This window comes from Ipomoea triloba, chromosome 10 (assembly GCF_003576645.1).
Source record: "Ipomoea triloba cultivar NCNSP0323 chromosome 10, ASM357664v1".
In the NCBI taxonomy this organism is placed as follows: domain Eukaryota; kingdom Viridiplantae; phylum Streptophyta; class Magnoliopsida; order Solanales; family Convolvulaceae; genus Ipomoea; species Ipomoea triloba.
The window spans coordinates 24646720-24669693 of NC_044925.1; the positions used below are offsets into that span (position 1 = coordinate 24646720).

At 35.1% G+C, this 22974-nt stretch overlaps 4 protein-coding genes across 5 annotated transcripts; 3 read left to right on the top strand and 1 right to left on the bottom strand.

Annotated features, from left to right (window-relative positions):
- Positions 1 to 204: 204 nt before the first annotated feature.
- LOC116032417 (ABC transporter B family member 9-like) lies at positions 205 to 10221 on the top strand. Its single transcript, XM_031274954.1, has 12 exons — positions 205 to 714; positions 1946 to 2000; positions 3300 to 3475; positions 4272 to 4493; positions 4597 to 4835; positions 5720 to 6245; positions 6333 to 6606; positions 6759 to 7437; positions 7507 to 7735; positions 8043 to 8309; positions 8397 to 8660; positions 9447 to 10221. The coding sequence occupies exons 1-12, from the start codon at positions 475 to 477 to the stop codon at positions 10092 to 10094; spliced, it is 3819 nt and encodes a 1272-aa protein (XP_031130814.1). The 5' UTR covers positions 205 to 474; the 3' UTR covers positions 10095 to 10221.
- Positions 10222 to 11014: 793 nt separating this feature from the next.
- Positions 11015 to 13417, top strand: LOC116033639 (eukaryotic translation initiation factor 4E-1). The gene is made up of 5 exons (XM_031276396.1): positions 11015 to 11422; positions 12008 to 12173; positions 12262 to 12387; positions 12892 to 12957; positions 13043 to 13417. The coding sequence occupies exons 1-5, from the start codon at positions 11136 to 11138 to the stop codon at positions 13091 to 13093; spliced, it is 696 nt and encodes a 231-aa protein (XP_031132256.1). The 5' UTR covers positions 11015 to 11135; the 3' UTR covers positions 13094 to 13417.
- A 565-nt stretch (positions 13418 to 13982) lies between these two features.
- LOC116032040 (exonuclease 1) lies at positions 13983 to 19349 on the top strand. 2 transcript variants are annotated; one of them, XR_004100713.1, is made up of 16 exons: positions 13983 to 14272; positions 14994 to 15113; positions 15391 to 15514; positions 15596 to 15733; positions 15893 to 16102; positions 16247 to 16422; positions 16524 to 16611; positions 16738 to 16861; positions 17047 to 17249; positions 17322 to 17373; positions 17493 to 17861; positions 17935 to 18161; positions 18297 to 18351; positions 18504 to 18726; positions 18810 to 18985; positions 19082 to 19349. XR_004100713.1 is itself a non-coding variant. In XM_031274428.1 (15 exons), exons 1-15 carry the CDS (start codon positions 14112 to 14114, stop codon positions 18895 to 18897), a joined length of 2358 nt encoding a protein of 785 aa, XP_031130288.1. In that variant the 5' UTR covers positions 13983 to 14111; the 3' UTR covers positions 18898 to 19349. The 2 variants fall into 2 exon arrangements, 1 of the variants encoding a protein (XP_031130288.1); XM_031274428.1 differs by having other exon boundaries at positions 18810 to 19349.
- Positions 19350 to 20420: 1071 nt separating this feature from the next.
- LOC116031958 lies at positions 20421 to 21052 on the bottom strand. Its single transcript, XM_031274333.1, has one exon. The coding sequence runs from the start codon at positions 20927 to 20929 to the stop codon at positions 20519 to 20521; it is 411 nt and encodes a 136-aa protein (XP_031130193.1). The 5' UTR covers positions 20930 to 21052; the 3' UTR covers positions 20421 to 20518.
- Positions 21053 to 22974: the final 1922 nt, after the last annotated feature.

Genomic DNA, 22974 nt, shown 5'->3' on the forward strand with positions numbered 1-22974 from the left:
TATATATATATATATATATATATATATATATATATATATATATATATATATATATATATATATATATATATATATATATATATATATATATATATATTCATGTCGTTGCCCAGTTCGTCTTTACTCTGAAGTCAGAACCGGCCCCGTTGAAGCTATCATATATATACACGTACTACCCTTAGGTTGAATGTTTGATAGAAGTTAGGCGAGGGAATGAATGAGAAATGGACACCATCTATCCTAGTCTACTATACCATAGCTCACCATCGTAATTCGTATCATCAACAAGTTTGGCCATCAACGTAACAAGTTTGGTCCCAACTAGGAGTACTACTCAAAGAAAGCAAATATCAAACAGGCGTGCAATAGCCGTGCATGTCTGTGTGTATATATACTTAGTATATATTCCTTTGTGCTTCCCCCAAAAGACTAGTTCGAAACTAGGTTTAGCTTGGAGAAAGAGTATAGGTGAAAATGGCGGAGAGTGGAGAGATGCCGGCGAGGAAGAAATCATCACCGGAAGATGAGAAAGTGAGTTTCTACAAGGTGTTTGCGTTTGCTGATAGAGTTGATGTTGCGTTGATGATCGTCGGAGCATTAGGCGCCGTCGCGATTGGGGCGGCGCAACCTCTCGTCTCGTTTCTCTTCGGCGATGTCATTAACGCTTTCGCCAAATCGATCGGTACAAATGACGTTCTTGCTAACGTTTCCAAGGTATCAAACTAAAAGTTCAGTATGCAAAACTGTACTGTTCATAGACTCATGTATGAGAGATTTTCTCCTTACTATTGCATAGTGTAATTGAGCTCCTAAATGAAAAAAAAAAAAATTATTTAAACTTTTTAAATCGATAAAATCGAGTTCTAACATAACCTGCTTAGCAGGTTAATACTTACATGACTAACATCATTTTTTTAAAAATAGTTGCGGTTGTATTAAAAAAAAAATTAGAAAGAAAAAAACAAAATTATTTTTTAAAAAATGAAAAAAGACACATGGCTAAACAGGTCGAATCATAACTTAATTGAACCACTGAGGCTCGAACCTACCACCTCCCACATAATATAAAGGGAAGGGTTTGATCCCACCAGACCACAAGGTCCTTGGCACTGGTTTAATGAGTTTGAATATGTTTTTTTTTTCCACTTAGTGTTCAATTGCAATATTCCTTTAACTTAAGGTGATATTATTTGATCATTTTTTCTCAAAACATTTGAAAGCATTTTGGTTGATATTTGCATACTTAACATTTAACCTGCATATCTAATTTCTTAACATTTTGTAATTTCTTATATATTTTTTCCTTTATAATTCTTCAATTTTTGTATTTTATATGCAAAATGTAAATTCAATTTTAATAGGTTTGTATAAGAGAAAAAAAAAAATTAAGGAAGCTATATTAAAATTGAAAAGGAAAAATTTAGGGATGTAGGTTGTCAATTCTTAGTTTTGAGATGAAATATCAAAATTGAAGAAGTCATAAAGAAGAAAAATAATAAATTACTCAAATATACATGTATTAAGTAAACTGTAACGTATTTTTAATGATTTTGTTGCTCTTGGACTAAAATTACAACTTATTTGTAAGTTAAGGAGTATATTACCACGACAAAAAAAAATCTAAAAAAAAAAAACTTAGAAAAAAAAAACTAAAACTACTATAAGAGACTATAAATAAAGTTTTCTATTATTTTTATTTATGAATTTTATGCTTTTTTTTTTATATTGAGTAATTGATAATTTACTACTCTATATTTTTTAAACTGCAAATGTAATAACTATTAGTAGGTTTTATGTGAGGCGTATAATGTTTTTTTTTATAGTTAAAATGTAGTATTTTTTATAAGTTTATAAATAAATATTATATTTTAATTTAAAAGCATTAATGTATCATGTTTCACATAACACTTACTCAATAAGCATTATATGTTAAATTGAAATGCAGGTATCCCTTAAATTCTTTTACGTTGCTGTTGGTGGTGGCATTGGTTCTTTTGCACGTAAGTTCATTATTAGCTTTTGCTCTTCAATTTTTTTTTTTCCATTTCGTGTACTCACGTTTCCGTTAAAAAATTAATATCTTATTACAAAATTATTATTAAAAAAAAAACAAAAAAAATTGAAAAAGCAATTATAAAAATTTTAAGGCATTAATTGAATTGATACCATTCCGATTTGCTTTAAATACAATACAAAAGATAAGTTAAACCGAGTAATATAAAAATTAAGTTTAGATTAAGGCAATACTAAGTAATTAATGCCTAGAATTTACTTTAAATACAATAAAAAAGATAAGTTAAACCGAGTAATATAAATATTAAGTTTAGATTAAGACAATAATAAGTAATTAATGCCTAAAATTTAAGTCAAATTTAAGACAATACTTAGCTGCAGTACAAGTGTCCGCAATACATAATGGTTTTACTTAATTAAGGTTTGACTTGAAATGCTTCCATATTATTTAAACGTTTAAAAGTTGGTTAATAGGGAGCAATTAGGTAGGCTTAGAATTTAGAGACGATAGAGAATACACGTACGGTCGTACCGTCCTTATCTTGATTAATTATAGCAGTTTTTGACTTTTTTTCCTTATCTTGATTAATTAATTAAAGCAAAGTTAATAGGAGAGCATCCATAACCAAATAACCAATTGACCATAATAGTTATGTTTTTTATTTTTTTAGTTTTTATTGGGCTTTTGTAAGTGTAATTAAGAAAGAAAATATGAAATGGAAGATAAAAAAAGATGAAAAAGAAAACATTAAAGCTGATAAAAAAATTGTCTCAGCGCTTGTGACGCGCCCAACGGGGCATGCAGTGCATGCGCCTGCTTGGCGCATTTGTGCCTACCACACGAGAGATTTGTGACTGAAATTTATCTATTGTCGGTCTCACTCTCTACAAAAACCCATGTCTTGAAGAACAAACTATTACCTTCTCTCACTTCCATGTAAGCACTCTCACCATAAAAAATTGTGAAAACACTATCACTATGGATACTCTTTAAATTTTTCTTTACTATTATATGAGTCACAAAGAGTCCATTGAGCGGTTGATGGGCGCATAGTACATAAGCATTAAAGTAAAACATTTTTTTTTTGTATTTTTTTGTACTTATTAATGAAATATAAAAATAACCGTCAAGATGTAAATTCATAATAAAATGTAAAATTGCTATTTAGTTAGGACTAATGTCATTAAAAAAAAAAACAAATCATGAAGGAATATAACATTACTCTTTAATTATTTATACAATACAATATTATGTTATGAAATTAAGATGGACATCTGAATTACAGAGATGGCATGCTGGACGGTTACAGCGGAAAGGCAGGCAGCCCGGATCCGAGAATTGTATTTGCATACCATATTAAGACAAGACATTGGCTTCTTTGACACTGAGGCTAAAACTGGAGAGATTGTCGGAAGATTGTCTGATGACATTCTACTTATTCGAGAAGCCATTGGCGATAAGGTTCCAACTCTGAACTAATTTCCTTTTGCTATGACTTTTGTCCTGAAATGAATCATCTTTTCTCCATTTTGTGTTCTGAAGCTTCATTTTATCACTCCTTTTCTCTTCCAGACATTTCTTTAGCGAAAGACTGATTTGGAATTTTCAGTTTTTTATTTTTTTATGGGTGCTCAATTTAGTTGATAATTCCAATTTGGAAAGGAAATTACATTCACTTTGAGAAATTGCTAAATATAATTTACTGATTGCATGGTAAAACAATGCCATTTCTCTTTCAATCTTTAGAATTTGTGAACAATGCGTGTGTGGATGCTTTCTTTATTGTTAAAACAGAAAGGAAATGAGACAATCTCAGTCAAGTTGGTCAGATTGTTGATTTGGTAACCGATTACAAGTTGATATTTCTTTTTTAAGTCGATCAGAAAGTTACAAATTCAACTCCTAGTGGAGCCAGCCATTGGCCTTCATGGTTTAAGCACAAAAAGGAAATGAGACAATTCTAGCCAAGTTGGTCAGATTGTTGGTTTTGTAACTACAAGATTACTAGTTGGGATTTTTTTTTGAGTCGATCATAAGGTTTCAAGTTCGACTCGTAGTGGGAGCGGGCCATTGGCCTTCATGGTTTAAGCCGATCAGCGGAGTTTACTCTATGCATACCTCGGTAGACTTGGGATTTTTTTTAAATTTTTTTTTTTTAAATTTTATCTTAATTTCTTATGGGAAAAAAGGCGGGAAGGGATGTGGAGGTGGTTGTTGGTTGAGTTAGATATTACTTATAATAAGTTGAATGTTGCAGGTTGGAAAGTTTATTCAATTTGCAACAACATTCATTGGAAGCTTTGTGGCAGCAATGGTGAAAGGATGGCTTCTCACTCTTGTCATGCTTGCATGCCTGCCTGCACTTGGAATTGGCATAGCATTTTCGATATATACCATGTCGAAAATGTCTAGCAATGTTCAAGTTGCATATACTGAAGCCGGGAATGTGGTGGAACAAACAGTAGGGGGAATTAGAACGGTAAGCTTTTAAGATCAACGATACAAGGCTTTACAAGTTTACATATGCTTTCCCGATGTTTTATCAATCTCCCCGGCCTTGTGGTGTTTTATGATGCCAATAGGTTGTGTCTTACACCGGGGAGGAACAAGCAATTCAAAGATACAATACAAAGCTTCGAGAAGCCTATGCTGCTAGTGTCAAGCAAGGGCTGGCTTCGGGAATTGGAATTGGTATTATATTGTGCATTGTCTTTTCTTCGTATGGATTTGCCATTTGGTATGGAGCTATATTGATCTTGAAGAAAGGATATGAAGGTGGAGATGTCATGAGTGTCCTTGTAGCTGTTATGATGGGTGGAGGGTAAGCACGAGAGACTTTAATTTGAATCGAATGAATTCGTTACTTAAAGTACCGTTTCAAAATAAGCTCTTATTTTAAGCTACTAGCTTATTTTGGGAACATTAAGGCTCTGTTTGGTAGAGCTTATTTAGGAGCTTATAGCTTATTTTAAGCTACTAATAAGCTATAAGCTCTGTTTGGTAATGTTCCTAAAATAAGCTAGTATCTTCAAATAAGAGCTTATTTTTGAACGCTATCTTAGGTAGCGTTTCAAAATAAGCTAGTAGCTTCCTAACCTTTTTTCCATCTTTAACCTTATTATTTTAAAGAAATGACATCATTTACCTTTCCCAATTAAAACCTTTTTGGCTAAACCTTTTTGACTTTTTCTCTTCAATATGTTTGGTTGTAATTTCAATTTGACATTTGTGTTTGAACATTGATTTTTGTATGAACTAATCTTATGAATTATAAACATTTTATTTTACTTTATATGTTTTCAAATATATGTTCTTACTTTATATTTTATTAAAATATATTGATTTTACTATTTTATATTTTAATATATAAATAAACCTATTTAAATTTAAAACTATTTAAATTGTATGAAGATGTCCTTTTTAGTCTTTTTACATTTATCAGCTTATCAAAAAGCTAATTTTACCAAACACTTTTAAGCATAACATCTAGCTTAACAGCTCTTCAGATTTCAGCTTCGAGCTTATAGCTTTTCAGTTTTCAGCTACTTTTCAGCTTTCAGCTACCTTTTCAGCTAGGTTTGCCAAACATAGCCTAAACAAAATTTATAGCTTATCAGTAGCTTAAAATAAGCTATAAGCTCCTAAATAAGTTCTGCCAAGCATAACCTTTATAACCTAACTGCTATTAGTTCTTTTGTGAATCAGTTCATTAGGTCAGGTATCTCCTTGCCTGAGTGCATTCGCAGAAGGCCAAGCTGCAGCATATAAGGTGTTTGAAACTATTAAGCGTATACCACAAATTGATGCATATGACCCTAACGGGATTGTGTTGGAAGATATCAAGGGAGAAATCGAACTGAAAGATGTGTTCTTCAAGTATCCAGCCAGACCGGACATTCAAATTTTTTCTGGATTCTCACTATATGTGCCGAGTGGCAAAACTGTAGCTTTAGTTGGACCAAGCGGAAGTGGGAAATCGACAGTTATTAGTTTATTAGAAAGATTTTATGACCCTCAAGCTGGAGGTGTATATTTGGATGGCATTGATGTAAGGAAATTTCAAATCAAGTGGTTAAGGGCAAAAATGGGGCTTGTAAGTCAAGAACCTGCTTTGTTTGCAACTAGCATAAGAGAGAACATAATATGTGGAAAAGGGTATGCGTCTAAAGAAGAGATTAGAAATGCGATTGAGCTTGCTAATGCTGCAAAATTTATTGACATGCTTCCCAAGGTAAAATTGATCTTCACTTTTACAACTCTTTGAACCTGTAACTAACTTCGATTCTGTGTTATTACTTCCATTGGGTTCTTTCTGTAGGGGGTCGACACAATGGTAGGCCAACACGGTACTCAGATATCGGGGGGACAAAAGCAAAGAATTGCCATTGCCAGGGCAATTTTGAAAAACCCAAAAATCCTTCTTCTTGATGAAGCAACAAGTGCTTTGGATGTTGAATCTGAACGCATTGTTCAAGGTGCCCTTACGAATGTTATGAAAAGCAGGACAACTGTGGTTGTAGCCCATCGCCTAAGTACTATTAGAAATGCTGACCTCATTGCAGTTGTCCATCTCGGTAAACTAATAGAGCAAGGTACCTTAATCTTTTTATTTAGTTAGGAGTGCCAATTCCATTAACAACTTTTCAGTTTTCAGCTTCTAGCTTATAGCTTTTCAGCTTTCAGCTACCTTTCTAGCTAAGTTTACCAAACATAGCCTTATACTCGTTTTCAAACTAAATAACAGGAACTCATGATGAACTGATGAAAAATCCTGATGGAGCATATTCCCAACTAGTTCAGATGCAAGAAAGGAGTAAAGAGGTTGACAGCACCGCTCAAAAGGAAATACAAAAAGGAAACGATAGAGTATATATGGATAGTTCAAGCAGGAGGCTGTCTGTCTCGAGCAGAAGACTGTCTCTAAAGAGGTCTGCAAGCATAAGGTCATTAAGTAATCTATCGTCCCTTACGCTTAGCTTTGGAGTTACAGGGGTGGTTGACATCCATGACAGGTTGGGATCGGAGGGAAGTATAGAAATTGGAGGGACAATTGGGGAAAACAAGAACAAGGAACACACTAGTCCATTGACATCTCTAGCCTCACTAAATAAACCTGAAATTCCAGTGTTGCTACTTGGGTCGATTGCTGCAGCCATACATGGCGTATTTTTTCCTCTGCTTGCACTCTTGATGTCAATGATTATTGAAATTTTTTTTCAACCTCCAGATGAGCTAAAGAAGAATTCCAGATTTTGGGCACTTATGTCCGTAGTTCTTGGAGTAGTTGCACTGATAACTGGACCGGCACAACATTATTTGTTTGGAGTTGCAGGCTCGAAACTAATACAGCGGATTCGTTCTATGACTTTTGCAAAGGTGGTTCACCAAGATATCAGCTGGTTTGACGATCCTGCAAATACAAGGTAAGCATAATAATGGTTATAAACTTTCGAATTGAAGTTCCAGCTTCTCTGAATCTTTTGTTATTGCAGTGGGGCAGTCGGTGCAAGGTTATCCACTGATGCTTCAATTGTGAGAAATATAGTGGGAGATGCATTAGCTCTGGTTGTTCAAAATTTAGCAACTCTGATATCCGGTTTGACGATAGCCTTTTATGCGAATTGGAGGCTAACACTCATTATTTTGGCTATTGTGCCGTTAATAGCTTTTCAAGAATTTATAACAGCGAAGGTCTTCAATAAATCCATTGTTGACGATAAGGTAATTTTTTTTTTTTACCAAAACAACCCTTGTATCCATTACATATTAAGGATGTTGTTGGATCTCTGCACTATCTGTGACTGCTGTAAGTCAAGCACACTTAACCACAGAGTTCTTTGGTCATCTGGTTGCCATATCTTACTTAAAACCAATTGGTGATAAGTAGGTGGACAATAATCATTTAACCACATCCCTCCATGTAAGCCAAAACGCCACGTCTTGAATCGAGCAGGGGCTGAACTCGGCTAACCCAGCCGACGCCAACAGATGTTTGGGCAAAATCTGATGTCTAACTAACTCATTGCAGGTGATGTATGAAGATGCGAGTCAGGTTGCAAACGATGCTATTGGGAGTATTAGAACTGTTGCATCATTTTGTGCCGAAGATGAGGTGATGGAAATGTACAGAAGAAAATGTAAAGCCCCAAGGAAACACGGTTTCAAGCTTGGACTTCTGAGTGGAACTGGTCTAGGCTTTGGTAATTGTATGATATACTCCACATATGCATTAGCTTTCTACCTTGGAGCTGTTTTTATAAATCATGGCAACGCAACAGTCTATGAAGTGTTCAAGGTGAGTAGTTGCTCGCGTGCATCGTTTCTCATTTCAACTCGAATTAATCTAACCTGCATTTCACTTAACAGACCAAGCTGTATGCAGGTTGTCTTCTCTCTAGTTCTTTCATCCACAGGATTTTCCCAGTTCAGCACTTTCTTTTCTGACTTTAAGAAATCCAAGGAGTCGGCTGCTTCTATATTTGAAATGTTTGAAAACAAACCCGACATAGATTCGAGAAGCAATGAAGGCATCACGTTGGACACTGTCAAAGGTGACATTGAGTTTCGTCACGTAAGCTTTAGATATCCATCAAGGCCAGACATTGAAATCTTTAAAGATCTGTGCTTGACTATTCCTGCAGGAAAGGTACATATGCATCAATTTACTCCTATTTAGATTGAGTTAAAAGATTATAGAATGGAGAGGCATAATGCAAATCCAAGCATATTTCCTTGAAAGTAGCTTAATACCAAGTTAAATGATGAACCTCTTTTTTTCATTTGATTTACTAAACTATTTTGACCTAACTACAAGGGATAAGTTCAAATGAGAACAGAACCTTCTTGTAAAAACTAAAAAGCGTGGACTAACAATCATCCATCAAAGTTCATCAATGGTTGAAGATTTTAGTTAAAAAAAAAACACAAGGTTAATTTTATAATTATTGCAAACTTGAAAGTTTGCAATATTTATAAAATTGACTCTCTTTTTCCCTTATTTTTCACCAACCTTCAACCGTTGATCTATCCAAATGAATGGATTAAGGGGTGTTTGGTAAATATCTATTAGCTGATTGAGTTACTGAGTTTGACTAGTTGATAGCATTAACTGATTGCAGAAAAGTGTTTGGTAAATTAGCTGTTAGTTGATAGCTGATTACATGCAAAATGACTTTCTCAAAAAGCTTATCGAAAAAGTGGCCAAATAAAGTCAAAATTGACTGATAAGCTAATTATGTTACCAAATATGGTCTAAATCAATCTCCACTTTTTACGTGGGGGCATGGTCCCACCTAAACTCTCGTCTCTCCCCCAACTACAAGATTTGGTTGATTTATATTTTATTTTTGCTTTGCTTTTTTTTTTTTCTCTGTTTCAATCAGTGTGCAAACCTCACTTAAATTTTTTACCTTACTCTTTGGACCTATTGCAGACTGTTGCCCTTGTTGGAGAAAGTGGCAGTGGGAAGTCAACTGTGATAAGCCTAACAGAGAGGTTTTATGATCCCAACAGTGGCTGCATATATCTAGATGGGGTTGAAATCCAAAACCTCAACATAAGATGGTTAAGGAAACAAATGGGATTGGTTAGCCAAGAGCCCGTTTTGTTCAACGAAACAATCCGTTCAAACATCGCATATGGCAGGCAAGAAGAAGTATCCGAGGACGAGATCATTGCAGTAGCAAAGGCTGCCAATGCACACAGCTTCATTTCATCATTGCCCGAGGGCTATGACACCCCGGTTGGGGAACGAGGGGTTCAGTTATCGGGTGGCCAGAAGCAACGAATCGCCATTGCCAGGGCAATACTGAAAGACCCGAGAATCCTTCTCCTGGACGAGGCGACTAGCGCGTTGGACGTGCAATCTGAACGCATAGTGCAAGACGCGTTAGACCGAGTGATGGTTTGCAGAACGACCATCGTTGTTGCTCATCGGCTAACCACGATCAGAGATGCTGATGTGATTGCAGTAGTGAAAAATGGGGGTATTGTTGAAAATGGGACACATGATATGCTCATGACAAGGCCTGATGGGGTGTATGCATCTTTGGTTGCACTTCAGACAACCTCAGCTAATTAGACAACTTTTCTACTTGAATGATGCAGATTTTAGAACTTACAGTAAAGTTTCAAATTTAAAATGTGTAAATATAACAATAAGTATTGAATTTTTGAAGTAGAGTCACAACATTTGGACTATGCTATTATTTAAAAAGAAAAAGTTAATTTCAATTTTAGTTTATAGTTGCTTTTGTTCAACTTATAAGTGAGTTCAATTCCTTATAGCTCCCCTAAGCATTTTCTACTCACAACACTAACTAGGCTTCTCCCAAAGATCTTGTGGTCAAACGGGCATGAAGTGACTTCCCAAATAGAAGGTCATGAGTCTTTTTGGGCTTCAGTACTTTGAGGAAGTATATATGGAGATATTACATGTAACATGATCAATAATACTAAAAAAAAAAGTATATATAGACAAATACTACATGTAACAGGGTTAATATTATTAAAAAAAAGTTAGGCTACTCATTGTTCCACTAGTTGATTAAACTGTTCTTTTTATCATTTACCACTCGTCTTTTTACCATATAAAATCAATACATTTTCATATCATAATTTATGATTTGTAGTGTAACTCTAGGCTACTATCCATAGTCTAATTTATGCTATCAAAGTATCACCCTTATTTGAACTTTATTAAAGCTATTTAAGGACGACATCTATGGCCAAAGACCTTGTGGTTTAGTGGCACCCGGTATCCCGATTTACACTCCAACTTTTCATAATACTACATTATTGTTGGTCCCATATATCAGTATGTATCCTACGACAAATGATAGTCTTTTCAACGTATATAGAAAAAATTAAAGTGACTTTTAAATTTGACGATAAAAAGGCGAAAATGTCAATTATGTTTGAATTGACAAAATTGCCCCCAGTCATGAGGACCAAAGTGGCAAAGCAACAGAGGGCTAAGACTAGGTTGATATAGTACCTCTATGAAGGCGGCGAGAATTTTTACTCGGCGAAGTTTCATTTCTCGAAGGCCGAAGAAAGAAATCAGTTTGCGATTTTCCGTTCACCTCAAAAATCTCTGAGAATCAACATCACAGCCCTAAAAATGGTGGAAGAAATCGAGAAATCGACCAAACCGGAGGAACTCGAGAAGTCGTCATCATCAGCTAGGCCCAGCGACGGAGGAGAGGCGGGAGATGGGCCGGAGGAAGGGGAGATTGTGGGCGATTCCAACGAAATTCCCAACCCCGACAAGGGCTTGACTGCGAAGCACCCATTAGAGAACTCTTGGACCTTCTGGTTTGATAACCCCTCTGCCAAATCCAAACAGACCACTTGGGGCAGCAATATTCAACCCATCTATACTTTCTCCACCGTTGAAGATTTTTGGAGGTACTCTTTAGTTTGTATTTTTGTTTGATTTTGATTTGATGCGCGATTTTTCGCCCTTGATTTTCAATATAATAGTTATATGGATTGCCAGAGAAAACTGATTATCTAGGGTTTGTGTATTTCTATTTGGTTTGATAATTCTTTATGTGTTGTAAAACCAAAGAAATGAAGTAGATCTATCAATTGTTCGGTGTGGTTTATAGAATTCAAAATATAGCATTCATATGGGAGAATTTTGGTGAGTTCTTGAGGAATTTGTTGTCACTTAACCCCCTCTCAGGGGTGGGTGCTATAATGGCTGGACATAGGAAACAAAAGCAAAAACAGGAAATTGACTATTTATGTTCAATTTTGTGTTTTTGTTTGGTGTCGGGATAATTGCCTTCATGAGATATTGAGATTAAAATGTAGTGTTTACCACTTTACCACGTAACATTGATACACCGATTTGAATGCCTTATAGGTAAGATGTGATGATCTATGCATTTGAATATAGATTGTTTCAGATTCTTTGGGTTGGATTATTTTGAATTGTGCTTCTATATCCATCTGAGAATTGGTTTCCCTATATAACTTTGCTTACAGTGTTTACAATAATATACACCATCCGAGCAAGTTGTCTGTAGGGGCAGACTTCCATTGTTTCAAGAATAAAATCGAGCCAAAATGGGAAGATCCAGTCTGTGCTAATGGAGGAAAGTGGACAATGACCTTTCAAAAGGGGAAATCTGACACCTGCTGGCTGTATACGGTATGTTAAGCTTATTTAGTTAATACATCTCTGGAATGATTTCTAAGCTTCTTTATTGACTAATTTTTTGATTATGGGTTTCAATTAGTTGTTGGCAATGATTGGAGAACAATTTGACCATGGAGATGAAATATGTGGAGCTGTGGTCAATGTCCGTGCTAGACAGGAAAAAATAGCGGTGTGGACCAAAAATGCTGCAAATGAAGCAGCTCAGGTATTTTGCTAGAAGGAAATTATCCTACTCGCAAGTCGCAATTAAGATGCTTGTTTTGAGAAATTAAGTTGGATGGTTGATTTTTTAAAAGCTTTAATAACAAAATATTATGGTGACCAAATATAAGTAATGGAAATAAAATGCTTATTAGTTAATGATACCTTTGAAATATATAAAATCCTGAATCTGGACCAAGTTAAGGTTCTTCTATCATTTTATGTACATCCTTTCTCTGCTATTCTACAATTGTCCTGCTAGTCTGCTACTTTTTTTTGAACAACTTGAATCCCCGTAAGCTTTTATGTGGTTATCCTTGTGATACTAATGTCCAAATCTTTATTCCTTCCAAACTTGCTATTTCTGTGGTAGGTCCTTTTGGCTGTTAATGGTAAAGTTGCTACTTGTATCCTCACGGGTTTTTGCCATTGGGGTTCTGATTTTCTTCCTTTTTTGGCCAATACAACAATGTCAAGATATCATACTGTTATCTTTTCCTATTTGCAGGTTAGTATTGGGAAGCAATGGAAGGAGTTTCTGGATTACAAAGACACAATTGGCTTCATATTTCATGTAAGTTACTTATCTTTAATCGTGCCAAAATGCCAAGGTCTTGTTAGTATTCCTTGCTGGTAAAGTAATTATATCGTTTTTGTAGGACGATGCAAAGAGACTTGACAGGGGCGCCAAGAATCGTTACACAGTATAATCAATCCTGCACGTTCATATCAACCAACTGCAAGATATCGTCAATGGGAAATATTCCGAGTATTAGACCTTATGTGCTAGTTTTCCAGTGGTCACTATGATTTTGGGGCAAAGTTTTTGCTGTCTTTTGCTTTGTGCAACATATTTCCTTACAAATGTGCTATGGTTGCACTGAATTTAGTATTGTTCTGTCCTCCAATATGCAATACAGTGCACCCTAATGTTATAACTCTTCATTTCATTTTCTGTCATGTTAATGTAGTTGGTTTCTCTCAAAGACCATTCTTGTCTCTGATTTCAATATACCTATTATTCTTTCTTGAGGTCAAGAGATTTATATTTATTGTGAGAAAAAAAAGAAGAATAAAGAAGCAAGTGTAATATATTACTTTATGCCAATCTAAGATGGTATTAACCTAAAGGAAAATATTAATATATTATGTTTACTCTTCATTTTTATTCTCATACATAAAATCTTGATGTAGACATTTGTATTGAGATTCACAAGAAAAATAGCTTATCAGTGGAATAAGTGTCAAATATGTCATCGAATTACATACCATAATACAAATCTTTAGACTAAGTTTACTAACCCATTTTATGCAACTTGTCCCATTTACAAGTTTCAGGTCATCCTAAATTTAAAATATTTTTTTTAAATATTATTTAAAAAAACAAACACCAGCTTCGTGTCTTTATCTCCGACTAGAGACGAAGAGACTCTCCCTATAATTAATAGTCAATAATTAAGATAGTAATATTGGAAATATTACCCCGTATTAACGGAGTATCTGAAATTCTGAATTTTAGTTCCCCGTAAGAATTCAAAATATTATTTCTGCCCTATCTTTTCTGTTCCCCAAAAGTTTCCCGCCTCCATTCCCTCCATTCTCTCTCTCTCTCTCTCTTTGAATCGGATTAGTGTTGGGGAAGGGCAGCAACAGCCATTGCAGCTGAAACACATTTTCAAGAATTTGAGCTGAGACCCAATAAATCCCGTCGCCGGCGGGAGGAGTACGATGGGCATTCAGGGACTGCTGCCGTTGTTGAAATCGATAATGGTGTCCATTCACATCAAGGACTTGGACGGCTGTTGCGTCGCCGTGGACACCTATTCTTGGCTCCACAAGGGCGCTCTCTCTTGTAGCAAAGAGCTCTGCAAAGGCCTCCCCACTTCCAAGTACATATTTTTTTTTTATGTACTTCATTTATCTATACATTTGGAGTAATTTATAACATGGGTTGTCTATCTCTAGAGCTGGGTTTCTGCTGTTTTCCTTTTCTCTTTCTTTTGTTATCTTTCTGTCATTTTTAATTGCTAATCTCTGAACATATGCGAATGTTCATACATAAACGATTTGCATAGTTTTAAATTCGCCAAATGTGTGTTTATGATGTTTTGTTATAGTTTTATTGGTTATACTATGTGCAGAATGCCTTCTTTTTTGGTGATGAAGGAATCCCACAGCCAATATTTGAGGGTGTGCACGGGGTAAACCCCGTCTTTTGACAAAGGACCACAAAGATATAAACTAGTATAGGTTGCCCGACCAGCTCAAACCAAGAAGGCTAATTGGCCGCTCTCATAGGGAGTCGAACATGGAACATTGTGGTTACCAAGTTAACAGTCCAGTTAACTTGGCTGGGGTTGCCCCTTGCCCAATGTCTTTTTTGTTTGTTTTATTTGCATGCTTGATGGGTGTGCAATTAGGATTTTAGAAAGTCAGAGTTTTACATAAAATAAAAATTTTTGAGGTTGTAGGCTATAGTTTTCTTTTGTCATTTTCTTTCAGTGCTATCAGTACAGAGGAATTTTAGCAAAATAGGGAATTTAAAGAAAGGACTTTGCAGTATGTTCATCAGATAATCATCTAACTTTGGACTTTACTAATGTTTGCTAGGCACATTAGCTATTGCATGCATAGAGTAAACTTGTTGCGGCATTATGGTGTTAAGCCTATTATGGTGTTTGATGGAGGTTTCTTGCCAATGAAGGGTGAGCAAGAGAATAAGCGTGCAAGGTACCAGCATACTCAGTTTACATCAAGTTTCCTTCATTCAGTTTTGTTCAGTTAGTCAAAGCACCTTATATTTGATGCATAAATGGGCAATGGAAAAATTGTTCTGTGTAATGATCTTAATATTCCTTGATTCCATAATGGTAAGGGTAAATGATAATGGAAGATATGCTCTTATTGATCATTACAAAAGAGACCAAGAGTTATTTTTTGGGAAGATTTTAGCATGCTATTCAAATAGGAGACCATTTTACAAATTCTGTATTCATTTCAAAAACAGAATAAGGAAGGAAAGTCTCTCTCGGGCCATTGAGCATGAATCTAATGGAAATCAGTCTGCTGCTTATGAGTGCTACCAAAAGGCAGTTGACATATCACCTTCAGTGGCTTATGACCTGATACAGGTAGTGGTGAACAGTGTTATAGTTTTTGTAATGCCAGAGTTCTGTGTTAACTACTTTTCTTTGCATATTTGCATATGGAAGGTCTTAAAACGGGAAAATGTACAATATGTTGTGGCGCCATATGAGGCAGATGCTGAAATGACCTTTCTGGCAGTCAGCAAACAGGTTGATGCAATTATAACAGAGGACTCAGATTTGATAGCCTTCGGGTGTCCTAGAGTAAGCTGTTGGCTGTTATTTATGTGCACTTGTTCATTGTTTACTAGGAATTAAGAAAAACACAATTTTATGTTGTGACATGCTTCCTAGTTCCTTCACTACCATCTTTTTGTTATACTTCGTTTTGTGCTCTAAGACCTTGGAGGCTTGGATATTCAGATCATTTACAAAATGGATAAGTATGGGCAAGGAGTCGAATTTCAATTTTCCATGCTGCAACAGAACAAGGATCTAAATTTTACTGGTTTCACAAAGCAGATGGTTCTTGAGATGTGCATATTGAGTGGTTGTGACTATTTGCAGTCTTTGCCTGGGATGGGCCTCAAAAAAGCTCATGCACTGATGAAAAAATTCAGAAGTTATGACAAGGTGAGAATGAAGAATCCAATGTTGAAAAAGATGATTATTTCTTATCCTTTCACAATCTGCTAAATCTCTTTTAACGGGCCTGCATTTTGGCACTGGCATTAAATGAATATGGTAGGGACTGAATCCAATTGTTTGCTGATGTAGGTAATTAAGCACTTGAAGTACAATACTGTTGCAGTTCCTCCACTTTATGAGGAATCTTTCAAGAAAGCGATTATGACCTTCCAGCATCAATTGGTTTATGATCCTGTTACTGAAGATCTAGTTCACTTGTCTGAGTTACCAGCTGGTGCTGATGAAGATATTGAATTCCTTGGTCCATATCCTTGCAATATTATGCGTCGTGCAATCTTATTATCTGAAAAGCATAAATTTCCACTTTGTTGCGAATCTATTTTCCGTGTACCTTAACTAACAATACAATGCTACCTCCAGAAGTTGCTAAAGGCATAGCAAGGGGTGACCTTGATCCTTTAACCAAAATGCCATTTCAGGGATCAATTAGACTCGTTAGTTTTTAAAGATTTTCTCTTTTGTTGGAAATGTTTATTAATTGAATGTCAGCACTGTTCTGTGTCTGCATATTTCTTTTTGGTCTTTATTATTTTTTAACTCATAGAATTTCCATTAACCAGAAAGAATGCCCTGGCACTGAGTTGGATTATAGCCAAACTAATCAGCTGAAGAACTTCAAGCTTGAAGGCCAAAGCAAAAAGCTTGATTTGCCTGCACAAAAGAATCTCCTAACCAACTATTTTTGTATCCTATTGTTCATTACTTGGCTCTCTATGTTTATGTTTTACTTACACACATACATAACCCAGTGAGATACAATAGTTTTTAAATTCAGATTGTATTTGTATTGAGCCTTGATTTACATAAACATGTATATCTTAAAAACTGCTGTGTTATTTGCAAATGGTGTGTCTCCTTAGCATCTAAAGGTATTGCTTCCCTTGAAGCGAAAAAAAGTTTCAGGCCCCCTCGAATCACCCCTATTGATCCAAATCCAGAGGACGGATCACCTAGTTCATTGCTAGACTGTAATGCAGGAGCTAATTCATGTGAATTAGGGAGCTCACCAGTGTCACCGCCCGTGCCTCAGAATTCGTCTGTTCTTCTGGAGGAAAACCGTGTAAATAAATTGGTACATATTAATCGCAACTCAGCTGTTGAATTCTAGTCAAGTATGCCACTGATTGTTCGTTCCTTTTTTTAGATGGATGATTCTACCACTGCAAAAAGTTCTTGCTTTTTGGAAACTAGTATTGGTAAGTGTTAAGTAACAAACTATCTACCCCAATTTTTTTTTGGACAGTAGAACACTCGAAGATTTTGCGTTGAGTGTTGACAGCTATGATTGAATACTCCCCTTTTGTTCTTGATATAGGAATTCACGAGAAAGAAGACTTCACAAATGGCCAAGGAACGCAATCTGCTCCATTTCAACATTCAATCTACAAGCCTTGTGTTGTGTTGCATAAGGAGCGGGCTTCGGGTTTAGCCAAAAGCAAGATTATTACGGAGAATGGAAAAGTAGTTGTAAGAAGTTCCTATTTTTTGCCAAAGAATGGGAAGGAAAATAATCAAGAAAGTGAGGTGGACTTGGATGAATCTGTTTCTGGTAAATACCCTCGCATTGTTTGTGATGAAGAATCCCTTTCTGCTTCAGAGGCAAGCAAAGGAAAAATGCAAACAATTTTCCGAAAACCTACTGTGAGGAGTTCCAATTTTCAGCACAATTCTGCAGAGGAAAATGGTAAACATAATATAGTGATTAGCCTAATGATGTTACCCCTAAGATATAAACATATGCTTGGTTCTTTGTGCAGATGATAGCAAAACGAAAACAGAAAACAGAAGAGTTGTTGTAAGAAGCTCATATTTTCAGCAGCAGAGTTCAGTAAACAGAAATGGCCAAGACGAAGAACATGGAAAGCTCTTAGCAGAAGAAGCCACTGCTGATGAGATTTGTGACCCTGAGAATTCTTTAAGCCATGACTTCTACAAAGGAAAGTCGAGAAAGAGAAAGGTTACATTCAATAATGATATCGAAACTGTAAGTACCCTCTGATTTTTATTTTTTATTTTTTATTTTTTAAACACCTTCAACACAATGTTAAAGTCTTGCTCGAATTGATAGCCTCCTTCATTCAACTCTTCTGATTTCTTATTGCTCGTTTCTTTTATTCAGGACACTGTAAGAGCTGGTAATATCTTGGCTGATACTTCCCCAACAGAAGATCAAAGTAAGCCTGATTCTCAAACTGAGACATTTTATTGCATTTACTTTGAAGCATCACAAAGCATAAATTTGAAGTGAGTAAAGCTTTGGATTTTCTTAAACTAGAACTACTTTGATGGCTTACTTATTGCTCCATATAAAATTTCTATATTTCAGTAAATCCCGCAACTGATGAGTATGGTTCAGCTACAGAACCGAAATCTGAAGATGGGAAGTTTGGTTCTAACATTTCTCACATAGGCCAGTATTGCGAAATAGCTGAAAAATCAATGGAAAGATTTGTTTCAGTGATCTCCTCATTTAAATTCACATCAAATGGTTCTCGTGCCAGTGGTCTTCGTCCCCCATTGAAGGACATCAGAAACGCAAGCCACAGCAGGTAAACTCTAAACTATACTTTTTCTTCATACATATATTCTCTTTAACAGTAGCATCTAATATCGCCTCGCCTCCTTGCTTAAGTTCATCGAGGGATATGGATCTCAACAAATACGCGTATCAACCAACCAAGCCAAGTCCATATTCAGTGCGTCGTAGAACCAAAAACTGATACCAATATACATACACAGATACATACATTGAACAAGTATGAGTTCAACCCTGCAGCTGTCACTGCTCAAATATTGTCTGTTTTATAGGTGAGTGGAATAATATGTTGTTTTTGTCTGTGCTGTATTGTTTAACAGTTTAAGCATCTTTTTTTCTTCAACTGTCTTTGTTTCTATGATTCCCAGGTTTCACTTTCTGCCTTGAAATGGTCACATGATCACCCTTGATTGTTGCCAATGGCTCACATCAGTCATTGCAGGGCATATTCTTTTAAATTTTTATATTTTGGATAGGATTTTTAGAATTTAGATGCATTGAAACCTAAGTGCTTGTGGGTTTCACATCAATGGAATTTATTTTGTTTTCTGTGGGACTATATTTCATGTGGATATATCCTTTACATGATTGTGACATCAATAGTAAGGGCACGTAGTTTTGGTCAATCCAAGTTAATTATTCTTGTGGAACTGAAAGTCTGAAACTGATTTTTTTCCAAAAAAAAAAAAGAAATAAACAAGGAAAGTTTCAATTCAATTGGGAAATGCTACATTTGTCTCTTAGTGGAAGAAAGAAAAAAAAAGTGCAAAATAGAATAAAGGGATGGATGAAAGGTTTCACATTTCTCTAGTGAACAGCTCTATCTTATCTATTTGATGATTCTAAATGTTTTCTGATATAATAATAATAATAATAATAATAATAATAATAATAATAATAATAATGTTGTGTTGATCAACATAAATGACTTTTGTATTTTGTATACTAAAGTGAATGATTGAATGGTGTAGACTTTGAGTTATATAACTATGAGAATATTGTTATCACAATATCTTATCTCGTTTTTTAATTGTACTTGATACAGGAAGTACAATAGTCATAATTTTAAGTTTAACTAAAATGATTGAGAATAACAAATTTTTAATAAAACATTAGAGAAGTGATACATCAAATTCTTTTTTTTTTTTAATTATGAGGAAAATTGTAACTACATTCTATTTCATTTATGAAGTGTGTGAATTATGGACAAGCAATATGTAACATAAGCATGCATAGCATCATCATGTGGCATGCATAAGTTATCACATCATGGCATGCAATATTGCAAAGATAGAGGCATAGAGCACTAAACTATGGTAAATTCATTATATGTTGTGCATACACATAATTAAACATGCAAGATTTACCAAAAAAAAATAATTAAACATGTAAGGAATAATAAACAATCATAAAATATTTATAAGAAAATTACAACACGATATACAAATAGTAATTTAAAATGTACAATTACATACAATCAAATTTATAGGATAGTTTATGATGCCGTGTCTTGTATTTCTCAAGCATTGGAAATTCCCAATATTTTCAAATTGAAAAAACTATTTTTTTTTTTGAAATTTAATATTTGGATTTCTATTTTCTTTTCCCTTTCTGAGTGATGGGATTTGTTTTTGGCATTTTTATAATTTTGTACTCCAATATGTGACAATGAAAAGTAGTGATTAATTTGAACGAAAACGCTATACGTTTGTTCGTTGTTAAACTCTTCCTCTCATTATTATTGAGTTTTTTTTTTCTTTTTAAAAATAATTACATTTAGATATTATTCATACTAATCTCAGAAGCTACGCTTCGAGAAAGCCAGTCATTCTAAGAATTGAATTCCTTACTTCACTCAAATCCCTTCCCTTTAACGTCCTCCCGTACCCGGTGCAGACGGAGAATGACATCATTTTCCGGGCGATTCTCCGGCCGGTGATCACGTGCGGCGGCACCATTTCCTCCTCCTCCTCGCCGAACAACTCCGCCTCCACATCCACGCACCGGAACCACGACTCCGCCGGAATATTCACCGGAAGAGAATTCGTCTCTCTCCTCTCCGCCGCCGCAGACATCTTAATCGTTCTCCTCCTCTGCTTCTTACTCCGCGATTCTCTCGAGTCGCCGGAGAAGCTCCGCTCCTCGTCAACGGCGTAGCCGTTATCGTTGACGCTCTCCGGGAACACGATCTCCGATTCGAGGAATTCTTCTGCCATGGCCGATGAGGAATTAGGTTTATGAAGTGGGAAAAGGGAGGGAAAGGGGAGGGATTTATAGGGGACGAGGCAGCATTCATTGATGACGTCGGCGTTGAGGGAGTTGAGTGTAGTCCCCGCTTTCTCTCTCTTGCAAGTTTTCTGTTTCTCTCTCTAAAAGGTAAACTATAACTCGCCTTCGCTAGCTTAGCCGTAGCTAAGCCCTTTCTCGGCGCTACTTGCTTGCTTGCGAACAATAATTAATTGACTTGACTCTTTGGCTTATCTGTTTCTCTAATTTTTGTATATTCAAAAGTCTTTTTTATTCTTTTACCTTTCACATTGTTTTTGTACTATAAGTAGTATTTTAACCACTTATTAGGTAAGCTATACACATTTAACTCGTTTTGTTAATTAGTACTCATATTTCAAACTCATAATTAAATACATTTTTACCAGTTCAACTTGATCCCTTATATTCAATAATACATTGCTACTTCTAGTTTTCTAATGTATTGATCAAAGATTTGCATAGAGGCATACTTTCCCACATTTTCATTATATATATATATATATATATATATATATATATATATATATTGCGGGATTTGCGGTCAAGTTTCAGTACGACCAGATCTTAACATGCGACCGATGCGGCTGCACCATTAGGTATGTAAGAAAGCACCGATAGTGTTAAAGAAATGCACAGCAATAAAATGCACTGCACTAAAGACGTTTTAGTAGTGTAAGAACTATTTCACACTTGCAGTTAATAGCAGTTGGACAAATAATTAGGTTGAATTTGAATGAGCTGAGCAGTGTAGTTGAATGCATGAATTGAATTTATGATGTTTAGATTATGATGCACGTGCCCCGGCCAATTCAAGATGGATGAAATAGTGTTCTAAAGGAGGAATAGGTGTGGGAAAATGTATGTGAATATATTAGTTGGGACTTGGGAGTATATATGTAATTAGGTAGAAATTCTCCAAAGTAAAAGTCTAGCTTAGGGGCTTAGCTTTAAGAAAAATGTTTGTCATCTTAGACTGAATTTTTTTTTGATAATACATTTAATTTATCTCATGCACGTGTGGTAGTCGTTGGGATAACGTAGAAAAAGATGTAGCAAGTGATTCCCCTAATTTCTTATCATTCTAGATGGGATAAATTAATAATGTAATGGAATAATGCATAAATTAATCATGGAATGGAATAATGCAAATAAACGTGGTCGCTATTTGAAGATACATAAGAGATAAATCATATTATGTTAATATATAAGCAGCTTGCATGGAGAGTTGTACTTGAAATCTTGTGATTACATATAAAATCTATCTCGAATGAGTCTAATTAAAACCGTTATTGATCTTGTGGTATGCGGATACTAGTGTAGTATGTGAAAAAAGCTGAATGAACTTTGACGATACTTTTTGATTCCAGTGATATTAAGTTGGAATTAATTTACAATCGAGTTACTATCGGTAACACTGATATAGAAACATTCTTATAAAGCGGTGAAGCGTCTTAGCTTATTCATTCATTAGATTCAAATTTAAAACTTTATTTAAAAATATAATTTTGCATATCGTGTTGAGCATATAATATATAAACATAAATGTCTAGTTTAATTATAAGGTTAACTTTTTAGTTATTATGAAGAAACACATCATTCAATTTAATATCAGAGTCGGACTCATATGAAATATAATGAATATTATGAATTCAAACATACATATCTTTGAATTTACCGACCTCCAAGTCATTAGTCTGTAGTTGAATAATGGTCACAAAGTGAATTTCATTCATAACGCACTTTTAAATAACAGATTTTTTCGTAAATAAAAAAAAAAAATTCATATATTATTATCAACAAAGATTGAGAGTCAACTTGATAATCCAAATACATACTGAGTTTTGAAAAGACACGAATAACCCCTTGAACAAAGACATTAACATAGAATAGTTCAACTAATAAAACCTACAATGAAGAAGTTTGTTTTCCCTTTGCTGACTTTACCTCTCAAATCCGTACAACGATTACACGGTTTTATTGAACGGGGAAAATG

Bases quoted from the DNA above. Each gene is read 5' to 3' on its own strand.
- LOC116032040 (XM_031274428.1), top strand. From the start codon at position 14,112: ATGGGCATTCAGGGACTGCTGCCGTTGTTGAAATCGATAATGGTGTCC. The intron at 16,103-16,246 runs GTGAGAATGAAG...TTGCTGATGTAG, and splicing joins AATTCAGAAGTTATGACAAG to GTAATTAAGCACTTGAAGTA. The intron at 16,612-16,737 runs GTTAGTTTTTAA...TCCATTAACCAG, and splicing joins TTCAGGGATCAATTAGACTC to AAAGAATGCCCTGGCACTGA.
- LOC116031958 (XM_031274333.1), bottom strand. From the start codon at position 20,929: ATGGCAGAAGAATTCCTCGAATCGGAGATCGTGTTCCCGGAGAGCGTC.
- LOC116033639 (XM_031276396.1), top strand. From the start codon at position 11,136: ATGGTGGAAGAAATCGAGAAATCGACCAAACCGGAGGAACTCGAGAAG. The intron at 12,174-12,261 runs GTATGTTAAGCT...GGTTTCAATTAG, and splicing joins ACACCTGCTGGCTGTATACG to TTGTTGGCAATGATTGGAGA. The intron at 12,958-13,042 runs GTAAGTTACTTA...TCGTTTTTGTAG, and splicing joins CAATTGGCTTCATATTTCAT to GACGATGCAAAGAGACTTGA.
- LOC116032417 (XM_031274954.1), top strand. From the start codon at position 475: ATGGCGGAGAGTGGAGAGATGCCGGCGAGGAAGAAATCATCACCGGAA. The intron at 7,438-7,506 runs GTAAGCATAATA...TTGTTATTGCAG, and splicing joins GACGATCCTGCAAATACAAG to TGGGGCAGTCGGTGCAAGGT. The intron at 8,310-8,396 runs GTGAGTAGTTGC...AGCTGTATGCAG, and splicing joins CAGTCTATGAAGTGTTCAAG to GTTGTCTTCTCTCTAGTTCT.